Source organism: Hemitrygon akajei, chromosome 5, assembly GCF_048418815.1.
Source record: "Hemitrygon akajei chromosome 5, sHemAka1.3, whole genome shotgun sequence".
NCBI lineage: Eukaryota > Metazoa > Chordata > Chondrichthyes > Myliobatiformes > Dasyatidae > Hemitrygon > Hemitrygon akajei.
Genome location: NC_133128.1, coordinates 160,706,462 through 160,718,744, shown reverse-complemented (window position 1 = coordinate 160,718,744; position 12,283 = coordinate 160,706,462). Strand labels below are relative to the sequence as shown.

General features: G+C 37.1%; 1 protein-coding gene across 21 annotated transcripts in view; it reads left to right on the top strand.

The window, feature by feature from the left end:
* Positions 1-12,283, top strand: part of LOC140728384 (PTB domain-containing engulfment adapter protein 1-like) — a 383,776-nt gene that overhangs the window by 359,822 nt on the left and 11,671 nt on the right. For 20 of the 21 annotated variants that reach the window (XM_073047019.1, XM_073047016.1, XM_073047013.1 and 17 more), the window contains 2 exons: positions 4,309-4,444; positions 5,572-5,666. In XM_073047019.1, coding sequence (XP_072903120.1) covers positions 4,309-4,444; positions 5,572-5,666 — 231 coding nt within the window. Of the gene's footprint in view, positions 1-238; positions 464-4,308; positions 4,445-5,571; positions 5,667-12,283 lie in introns of all 21 variants that reach the window. The other variant, XM_073047034.1, reaches the window with a different exon arrangement.

Genomic DNA, 12,283 nt, shown 5'->3' with positions numbered 1-12,283 from the left:
TTAAATCCATTATTTGCATAATCTGCATTAAAGAACAAATGCAAATTTATGGATCAAAGGTACATATTGCAAACGTATTAGATATTTCTCATTGAAGCAGTTAAAGTTATACACTGAGTTACATTAATGCATGTTTAATTGGAGCAGAAAACTAATAGAGAATGAAAAATTTACAACAAGAAAGTAAGTTTTACTATCTTATAATAAACCTTTTCCTCTTTTTCTGCCATTTTCTTAGCTGTTGCACATCAGTTCCAGAAAGCAGCTGCAGTTGTGTCAAAGCCCATCAGCCTTGTTCTGGTCCCATAGCATGGAAAAAATGTTATTTCCTGAAATAGTCTCTTTTACACTTAGTCCAACAAGCCCCTCTGGCTCCAGCTTAACAGAGGGTCTGTTAACACCACCTTCACCCAAAAGCAGCTCACAACAAGCAGCCAATGGACTGAGTATTCTTCGACCTCGTGTAACTTTAACAAGCATGTTTTCTGCCAGTCAAAATAAGTAATGCATTAAAATGGCTTTGCATGTCCTATGAAATGTATTATGGCATGGAAAACTATGCAGAGCTTTTAACGTACTGGTTTATTTTATGGTTTCTAGCTATTTAATTATCTTGATTTGAGCCTTTGAGTGTACTGTAGCTTTGTTTTGATATTGCATTGTAAGTGCATGTACTTACAATACACTGAATAATTTAGACATTTGGTTTAGGAAAATTCATTGCTGTTCCTGTTCACCCATCAATGCACAGAGGTTAAACCTGATGACAGAATGCATTTTGTATGTCTGATCTGAAAATACAATGCTAAATTGCAATCTTCCATTTATTGCTGCCTGTAACTAGATGATTTAAAGTTTTTTTTTGATAAACCAATTACAAAACCGGTATTATAATGAAGTGATCGCAAAATTATATCTTATGAGCAACATTCAAATTTTTTGAAGAATGATGGTGTATCATTTAGAGTAGTGCCTTTATTTTCTCATTCAATTGCATGACAAACGTATTCAAACATGCTGTACACTTTGTGGTCAAACTCCCACACAGTGGACTGAGTGCAAGACACAAAGCTCCAAACAGCTAGCATCAGTTTTAAATCTCAGTGAAATAAGCTTCATTTTGTCATAAAACACCCATGAAAATTGATACACATCCCAATGGGACAGTGTCCACAGACTGTACTTGACATCTTGACCTATAGCAAAGGTTCCCAGAAGCTGTTGGAAAATATCGGGAATCCTGTACTGCTTTAACATTATTTCGCAAACAGAATGTCACAAACTTGACGGGTAAGCTCTGCTGGTAAGTTTGCAGCTGTGAGGTATTCCACAGGGTAATTTGCCTTCTGCCAGTGTAGACAGTGAGAGTCCAAAAAGTAGCTTGGGATAAAAGTGAGTAGAATTTATGTTTCCTTTCATCACATTTTCATGAACATTTAAAAAATATTTATATTATTTGTAAGAAAGTATTGAAATACTTCAGTTCTTTAGTTTGAAATTTATGTTTTTGAAAGTTTATGTCAGTGAACTTAGAATTATTGTTAACTTGCAAAGGCCAGAGCTAAGTCTTGTGGTGATAAGATTTCTTTAAGTTATTTAGTTTATAGAGCTTATTTTGACCCACTGATATAAATGCATTATGCATTAAAAAAAAAGCAAGGTCTTGTCCTTTGCAGTAGGAAAGCACTAAGCAGGGAATCTGCAAAGGTATATTAGTGGATATCTATATTAGTACTGAGTTCAGATGAAAGACAATTGGCTCCAAGTTTTAGGTCTTTTATCTTTCACTATAAATAACCCAACAAGGACCATCAATTTATTCAAGTGTTCACAGATGTGTTCACAATGCAAGATTTAGGTAAACAAATGCATCAACATGTTTTATTTTTCTTAATTACTGTTCATAAGCTTTTATTTTAGTTTATAGTTGTTCTAAACTTCAGTTACATATTTCATGAAATAATGTGAGACAAGATGCTGTTTCCTTTAGATTATTTTACCTATCATGAAGAACTTGCATTTGTAACATGTTTCCAGTTAGTGAAATAATTTTATTTTAAAGACATACCTATATGTAGCTTAGTTAGACATTCATTTTGTGCAGAGCTCAAGTCAAAACATCTTAAGCATGCTTTCTTGTGAATATCAGGTCATAATTTTCTGCCACAAGTCATTTAATGAAAATGATTAAATAGATTTATCTACATGCTTATAAAATTGTAGACTTTTTAAAAATGAGAGTAAGTATTGAATGACTGTGAAACAGGATATGTGGGACTAAGAGGACAGGTAGGGCAATTTTCTTTCTTTTTCAATCTTTTTATTGAATTTTTCAAAGACAAATACATAATGGTCATAATAGTACAAAAGGAATGGGATTACATTGTTGGCATTAACATATGAGTAAAAACTATAGGTAACACCAATGTAATTGACCTCCCAAACCCTTGATATAAACAAGATACAAAAACAATAAAAAGATGGGAAAAAACCCCAAATTGAAAAACCAGACACAAAATAAACTAGACTAAACAAAGCTGAGCTATTATATCAAATAAAATCATTAGTGTTGTCAACTCCGCTCGTCTACTCAAATTAATGAATGATATAAAGGAATCGGAAAAGGTCAAGTTACATTCTATGAAAGTATTGAATAAAAGGCCTCCAAGTTTCTTCAAATATAACTGAGGGATCAAAGGTACCACTTCTAATTTTTTCTAAATTTAAACAGGATATGGTTTGGAAAAACCATTGAGATGTAGTTGGAGGATTCATCTCTTTCTAATTCAATAAAATAGATCTTCTAGCCATTAAAGTAGCAAATGCAATCATCTGCCGAGCTGCAGAGGGCAGATCAATCATTGGTAAGCCAAAAATTGCAGTGATAGGGTGAGGTTGTAAATCAATGTGCAAAACTGTAGAGAATGTATTAAAAATGTCTTTCCAAAATTTTTCCAAAAGAGGACAAAACCAAAACATATGAGTCAGAGAGGCTACCTCAGAATGACACCTATCACAAATCGGATTTATATGAGAGTAAAAACGAGCTAATTTATCTTTAGACATATGAGCCCTATGTACCACTTTAAATTGAATCAATGTATGTTTAGCACAAATAGAAGAAAAGTTTTCTCCCATTTCTCTATAGGTAAAGAAAGTTGAAGTTCCTTCTCCCATTCATTTTTAATTTTATCAGATATATTTACCTGTATATTCATAATCATATCATAAATGATTGCTATTAAACCTTTTTGATAAGGAAGGGTAATTTTATACCTGCTTAATAAGTAACTGTATTAATGTTGGGAACTATTTGATACCTGAATCACAATATCAAGCAGAGAGGTGAAGAGTAAATAATTTGGAGATAAATCTTTGATTAGTTTTTAAAAGAAAACGTTGTATATTTTTAATTTTAAGTTCAAGTACATATTTGGCATTCAAACACACCTTACAAGAGTTGGAACACAGTAGCCATGCGGACAACACCCTCTTAAAGCTTGAGTGTGGTCTACGTTGCAGTTTCTCAAAAAGGAAAACTTGTTCCAGAGGTGTATAAAATCAAAATTATTTAATTAAATATAACTTCCCTGAAATTATAGTAATTTTCAAACCATACTGACTGCAGTCGACATATTGCAAAGGTTTACTTTTCCCCAAGTTTTCCCAGCTTTTCTCTTGTTAAGAATTATTTTTGGGAAACCATTAAGGTTTTCAATATTATTTATGAACAGTTGCTTGTAAATGATTCCCACCTTTAATTTTTTAAAGATTTTCTTCATAAGAAAAAAAACAGTTCCTTGGATCCATGTTGTCATTCACATAGCTCACTGTAGCTGATTAGGCCTTTTGGTATTTTCTGCAATTCCCTTTCTCTTGGTACCCTTATTTAACCACAATCTTACCGATTTACTACTTCAGGGAACAAAGAGTAAGGAGTTCATTTTACATTAGAAAAAATAAGTGTAAATTGGATTCATGATCACAATTATGAGCTCTTTTAAATCTCTTCAGAAAATTCCTGAAGGAAAGATTGAAAATAATCTTGTGGAGATTCCTCTATCTTTTAACTTCTGAATCCACACATTACTTCAGTGCATTTTACTTCATTCTGTGCATATTTATTTTATCCTTCCAGAAGATATTTTGAGTTTCTATTGGAGTGTTGTCATAGTGCTGCCAGCAAAAGCTTACTGCATGCTTCATTTGAAAGTTAAAATATTGAACATTATTTGTATTTTTATGTGATAAAATCATCTATAGTGCTCATAATTGTACTCCTAATTTCTGGCTTATTTTGTATTTTAGAAGGTCATGGTTCCTCAGTCTCCAAGTACAGACTTATTTGATATGGTTCCATTTTCACCGGCATCGCCTCTTTTACCAATGCCATCCAGTAATGGTACAGAACCCCCTCCTTTACCAGTTCGATCTTCTGAGACCAGTAAGTTGTAAAAATACTACTTCACTACTTTCTGGTATTTGTCATTTTTAATTATTTTAAATACTACATTACTTTTACTGTTAGTATGTGCGTTTTCAATGCTGAACATGTCTCCTGCCAAATATATTTTCGCTTGTGATTTGAAACATACACCCCATGACCATTTATTAGGTACACCTCTGCACCTCCTTGTTATGCAAATATCTAATCAGCCAATCATTTTGCAGCAACCCGTTGCATTAAGACATGCAGACATGGTCAAGAGGTTCAGTTCTTGGTCATACCAAACATCAAATTGAGGAAGAGATGTGATCAAAGTGATTTTGATTATGGAATGATTGTTGGTGCTATATGGGGTGATTTGAGTACCCCAGAAACTGCTGATCTCCTGGGATTTTCACACACAACAGTCTCTAGAGTTTACAGAGCATGGTACGGAAAGAAAAAACATACAGTGAGCGGCAGATTGGGGGCTGAAAACACCTTGTTAATGGGAGGGGTTAGAGGAGAATGGCCAGATTGGATCAGGCCGATAGGAAAGCAACAATAACTCAACCAACCATGTGTTCCAATAGTGGTGTGCAGAAGAGCATCTCTGAATGCTCACCAGGTTAAACCTTGAAGTGGAAAAGCTACAGCGGCAGAAGACCATACGGTTCCACTCTTGCACCTAATAAAGTGGTCACTGAGTGCAAATAGTTTAGATTTTCATGTATTAAAATCATTAAGTTTCTTTCCGTTTTACTGAAGTTGAATGTTTTAACAATGTTATTTTTCTTTGCTTGGCTAAAGTACACTTAAATAGTTATTTATTTGTGCAGCTTGCACGGAAATAGATTTTATTCAGAAGTTAATAGGTTCTTGATTAGTAAGGGTATCAAAGGTTATGGACAGAAGGCAGGGGAATGGGGTTGAGAGGGATCATCAGCCATGATTGAATGGAAAAGCACACTCGATGAGCCAAAATGGCATAATTCTGCTCCTGTGACTTATAGTGTAATATTGGCAGATAATCTCTAAATAATTACAGCTTCAAGGTTGGCAGTAACTTAAGTAATTGTTACTTTTATGGTCATTACAATTTGGGATTTTGCAAAGACTAAAACATTCTTCATTACCCTTTGCAGAAAGAGATATTTTTGGTGCTGAACCATTTGATCCTTTCATATCAGCCGGGGGGGACTTTCCACCAGACATTCAGTCCAAACTGGATGAAATGCAGGTGAATAATTTGCAGCTTTTTCTTAGTCATATTCTTAATGATATTGCAAGCTGAAATTCAATTTGGAGGCAAAACTTTTAAGTAAATTGTTCACTGTACTGTGTTAAAATGTGAGGTGAAACTCATTAAAAAATCATAAGTATTTGAAAAGTTTTCAGAAATCAACTATTTAGATATTTTTTTATTTAACGAGGAATCACCACAGTACAATGTACAGCACACTTGGAAAAAGTGCAGGCTGGATATTAAAAACAAAATGAAACTGCTATGTCAAAGTGTAAAATATGAAGGGTGGGGGGAGAAAGGAGGAGTGAAATTATGTTCTGAATTTCTAGCAAGTGTGTCTGATTGCAAATTGTAGAACATATTTTGGGGTGCAGAATCTTATTTTAAAGTTTTGGGATGCAGTTAGACCTGACCTTACAAAAGGTTTAGAGAACTAGGTGCTGTTAGAGATCTAGAAGATTATAAGGCTAATAAGAAGGAGCTTAAGAAGGAAATTAGGAGAAACAGAAGGAGCCATGAGAAGGCATTGGCAAGCAGGATTAAGGAAAACCTCAAGGCATTCTACAACTATGTGAAGAGAGTGAGGATAAGAAGTGAAAGAATAGGACCTATCAAGTGTGACAGTGGGAAAGTGTGTATGGAACCGGAGGAAATAGCAGAGGTATTAATGAATACTTTACTTCAGTATTTACTATGGAAAACGATCTTGGTGATTGTAGTGATGACTTGCAGCAGACTGAAAAGATTGAGCATGTAGATATTAAGAAAGAGGATGTGCTGTAGCTTTTGGAAAGCACCAAGTTGGATAAGTCATTGGGACAGGATGAGATGTACCCCAGGCTACTGTGGGAGGTGAGGGAGGAGATTGCTGAGTCTCTGGCAATGATCTTTGTATCATCAATGGGAACGGGAGAGGTTCCGGAGGCTTGGAGGATTGAGGATGTTGTTCCTTTATTCAAGAAAGTGAGTAGAGCTAGCCCAGGAAATTATAGACTAGTGAGTCTTACCTCAGTAGTTGGTAAGTTGATGGAGAAGATCCTGAGAGGCAGGATTTATGAACATTTGGAGAGGCATAATATGATTAGGAATTGTCAGCATGGCTTTATCAAGTGCAGGTCATGCCTTACGAGCCTGATTGAATTTTTCTGAGAATGTGATTAAACACATTGATGAAGGAAGAACAGTAGATGTAGTGTATATGGATTTCAGCAAGGCATTTGATAAGGTACTCCATGCAAGGCTTATTGAGAAAGTAAGGAGGCATGGGATCCAAGGGAACATTTCTTTGTGGATCGAGAACTGGCTTGCCCGCAGAAGGCAAAGAGTGGTTGTAGATGAGTCATATTCTGCATGGAGGTTGCTAACCAGTTCTGGGACCCTAACTCTTTGTGATTTTTATAAATGACCTGGATGAGGAAGTGGAGGGATGGGTTAGTAAGTTTGCTGATGACACAAAGGTTGGAGGTGTTGTAGATAGTGTGGAGAGTTGTCAGAGGTTACAGTGGGACATTGATAGGATGCAAAACTGGGCTGAGAAGTGGCAGATGGAGTTCAACCCAGATAAATGTGATGTGGTTCATTTTGGTAGGTTAACTATGATGGCAGAATATAGTATTGATGGTAAGACTTTTGGCAGTGTGGAGGATCAGAGGGATCTTGGGGTCCGAGTCCATAGGACGCTCAAAGCAGCTGCACAGGTTGACTCTGTGGTTATGAGGGCATATGGTATACTGGCCTTCATTAATCATGGAATTGAATTTAGGAGCCGAGAGGTAATGTTGCAGCTTTATAGGACCCTGGTCAGACCCCAGTTGGAGTACTGTGCTCAGTTCTTGTTGCCTCACAACAGGAAGGAAGTGGAAGCCATAGAAAGGGTGCAGAGGAGATTTACAAGGATGTTGCCAGGACTGGGGAACATGCCTTATGAGAATAGTTTGAGTGAACTCGGCCTTTTCTCCTTGGAGCAATGGAGGATGAGAGGTGACCTGATAGAGGTGTATAAGATGATGAGAGGAATTTATCGTGTAGGTAGTCAGAGGCTTTTTCCCAGGGCTGAAATGGCTGCCACAAGAGGACACAGGTTTAAGGTGCTGTGGAGTAGGTACAGAGGAAATATCAGGGGTAAGTTTTTTACTCAGAGAGTGGTGAGTGTGTGGAATGGGCTGCCAGCAATAGTGATGGAGGCGGATACGTTATGGTCTTTCAAGAGACTTTTGGATAGGTACATGGAGCTTAGAAAAATAGAGGGCTACGGGGAAGACTAGTAATTTCTAAGGTAGGGACATGTTCGACACAACTTTGGGTGCGGAAGGGCCTGTATTGTGCTGTAGGTTTTCTATGTTTCTGTGACCAAAGAGATGTTCTTGTGGCTATGCAGGGTACATTTTTAAAAGCCACTTTCTTCTTGTTTTCTTTTAGTGTCAGCTGTAATAAACTTAATGAGTGTTCTGTTGTCTTCAGAGCCTTCTGTTTGCCATAGTTTGGAAATAGATTGAAACAGAAAGTATATAATGCTCAGAGCTGTTTTCTGACCCTAGTAACTGTAGCATGAGAAAAGTAACTGTGTCATTGTTGGCCTAAGTTATAGTCGTACACCCAGGGTATAAAGGTAATTATGATAAAGATTCAAATAAAATTATAATATTGCTTTTAATACTCATTTTCACGCAAAGTCATCTTTAATACATTTGGCTAGAAATTCACTGAGGTGGCAAAATGCCACGGAAAGAAATTGAGCAATTGCTCACTAATTGCACAGAGATCAGACCTTGGGGAAATTATCTTGCAGTTTTTCACGGGCACACTGCAGCAGTGTCATTAATTGATACAATATATTTAAATCTGCTGTATGACATTCCAGCATTGACATGGATTTGGGTGCAAATCTGGAATTGGGACTGGTTTTCATAGAACATCAAAGAGAACAGCACAGGAAGAGGACATTCGGACCACAATTTTGTGCCAAAGCAGCTTAAAAGCAAAGCAAAAACACCCAAACACTAATCTCTCCTACCTACACTGTGTCCATATCCCATCATCTTCCTTGCATCCATGTGCAACATCTATTAAAAGCCCCTAATGAATTTTCCTCTATCACCATAGCGGGCAGCGCATTCCAGGCATCCATGACTCTCTGACTAAAAAACTTACCCCTCACATGCCCTTTGAACCTACTACATCTCACCTTCAATGCATGGTATTGAATATTTCAACCCTGGAAAACAGATACTCTCTGTCCACTCTATCTATGCCTCTCATAGTTTTGTTAACCTCTATCAGATCTCCCCACAGCCTCCAACACTCCAAAGAAAACAACCAAATTTTATCCAGCCTCTCATGATAGCACATGCCCTCTAAACCAGGCAGGATCCTGGCAAATCTCTTCTGTGCCCCTCTCCAAAGCCTCAATATCCTTCCTACAACCAGACCTGCACACAATACTCCAGAGGAACATACACAAAATGCTGGAAGAATTCAGCAAGACAGGCACCATCTATGGAAAAGAGTACCGTTAAAGATTTGGGCCAAAACCCTTCATTGGGACTGGGGATTAAAGGGGAGGAGTTAGAGCAAGAAGGTGGGGGAGAATTTTGTGTGTGTTGCTCGGATTTCCAACATCTGCAGATTTTCTTTTGTTTGTGATTTGAATACTTCAGATGTGGCCTAACCAGTTTTATTAAGGTGCAACATAACCCCCTGACTTTTGAACTCAGTGCCTCGACTAATAAAAGCAAACATTCCATAAGCTTTCTTAATCACCTTATTGACCCGTGTGGCCTCTAACTTGGATCCCGTGATCTCTCTGCTCAGCCAGACTGTGAAGGACCTTGCCTTTAACATGTACTGTCTCCTTGCATTTGCTCTACCAAAGTTAATTAATTTCCAACTACCATTTTTCAGCCTATATCTGCAACTCATCTGCATTGTCCTGTATTCTTTGCCAGTCTTTTACACCGTCCACAATTACATCAATCTTGGTATTATTTGCAAATTTACTAACCCACCCACGTACTTTTTCATCCACATCATTTATGTACATCATAAACAGCAGAGGTCCCAGCACAGATCCCTATGAAACTCCACTAATTACAGACCTTCAGCTCAATTAAGTTCCTTCATCCACTATCCTCTGTCTTCTATGCGCGAGCTGGTCCTGAATCCAAATAGTCAATTCACCACAGATCCCATGCTTCTTAATCTTCTGGGTTAGCCTCCAATGGGGGACTTTGTCAAATGCCTTACTAAAATCCATGTAGATAACATCTTTTGCCCTACCCTCATCAATCTCTCTTGTCACCTTGTTAAAAAACTCAATCGAGTTTGTAAGTCACAACCTTCCACATACAAACCCATGCTGTCTCTCCCTAATCAGGTTATGAGTTTCCAAATGTTCATATATCCTGTCTCGAAAAATTTTCTCCAGCTATTTCCCTACAACTGACATGAGACTCACTGTTCTATAGTTCTCAAGATTTTCCCTTGAATAGAGGTACAACATTAGCCACTTGCTAGTCCTCCAGGGCCTCAGTTGTGGCTAGAGAGGACACAAAGATGTTGGTCAGGGGCCCAGCAATCTCTTCTTTTGTCTCCTTCAATAACCTCCTCCTTCCATCAGGCCCCGGGGACTTATCCACCTTAGTACACATTAGAAGGCCCAACACTTCCTCCTCCTTGATCTCTAAATGCCTTAACTTGTTTATACACTCAACACTGATCTCCTAGTCCTCTACTTCTCTTTCCTTGGTAAATACTGAAGCAAAATGCTCATTAAGTACCTCACTTGATTCTCTGCATCCAAACAAATGTTACCCCTTTATCATTGAGTGGTCCCACTCTCTCCCTTGAAGTATTTTCATGCTCCAAAACATGTTAGAACTTTGTTCCTACATAGTTTTCCAGTGTAAAGATGGAACATCAAAGGAGAATTTGACCATCATGGTTTAATTATCCCAATGTCTTCAATATGACAAGCTCTTTAATTTTCTAAGAAAATGATTGGGAAAGCAACCATTTCAGATCTTGACAGGTTTGCAGCTTCTGGTAATGCAACGATCCTAAAGCAATTTATAGAATTAAGAAACAATTCAGGGACAGGGTTATACAAACTGACTTCCTGAACCTGTTCCAATATTCACCTGGTCTGTTACTGAACTATGTATTAGTCTATTCTGTACAGTTAAGACAAAAACTGCCTGTCTGAGATTTTAAAATTAATTGGATTTGCATTAGTTGCCAATGGAGATAGCTGTTTTTTATCACCTTTCCAATTCTAAGGCAAATCTGCCCTAAACCACCCTACTTGGATTGTATAGTTGTCACCATTAGGAAGCTTGTTCTTTGAAATCTACATTCCCCATGTTGAAGTAACACATGAAGTAGTGTTCAGTTTTTGCTTGTGATCCTGCGGGTCTGTGATTTGTACATTCCCATTAAAAATGGCTCCGAAAAGTCCTTGTACAAAATTGTAGTAGGGCCCTCAAAGCTGCATTGTTTCACAGAATCTCTTGTTTTTTTTTAAACAAAATGAGCCACCCTGTTGCATTTTAAGGTGTTTTGGTTTCTACAATCAAAACATATTTTATTACTGTGAGGTCCACTTTCAGGTAAAATAAACATTTACTTTGGACTTTTCAGCAACGAGAAGTGCTTGACTATAAATTTTAAATTCGTATTTATAAATCATAAAAGAATGTTTGATTTCTACTAGAGTTTTTTTGCCAAAAACAATGGAAAAGCTTATTATGTTTTATATTCCTTTTTCTCATCCAAAGTACATTAGAGGGTGACCTTTTGATATCTGTATGCATTCAACTAAATCATATTACCATTCATGACTACAACCAAAGTTGTCACCATATCAGGGGAGTGTTGACCTAAATCTGATCATGGAGGTGTCCAAGAACACCCTTGGAGTACCTCACCTAATTTCCTTTTCCCTTTCTTCACAAGCATTAGAACCAGGGGTAGACCACTGCATATCTTAATACAATGGTATCATGTTTGTTCTTTTACCGCAGTGCCACTTTCCAGCATTAGCTTTATATCCTTCAGTTTCAATAATATTTCAAAGAAAATCTATCAATCTGTGCTTTGAGTATACTTGGCATCAGGGATCATAAATAGTGAATTCCAGTGAATCTGCATTCTCTGGCTGACAGAATATTACTTAATTTCTGTCCTGAATAGTCATCCATCTTATATTGAGGCTGGGATCAATGGATCTGGCCACACTAGTCAAGAGAAAAATCAACTTCCCATATCCTGTGAAGCTCAAAGAATGTGGTACTTTTCAATAAGATCATCTCTCATTCTTCTAAATTCAAAATGACAGACATAGTCTGCTTTATGTCTAAGCATGCAACAAATTTAATTAATATGCTGAACCTTCACTATGTTCTCAGACATAAATATGTCCTTCCTTGGATGGGAAGACTTGACCTGTACACTCTATCATACATATTATCAAGACATTAAATAATTTGAAGGTCATGAATTCCTAATTGCTTATCAAGCCTGCATATTAGTGTGATTTGTGTGCAAACTCTACCAAAACCTTTTCAACACCAGTTCCTTTCAGCCTTCCACTAATTGACATAAAACCTGCCTTTTTA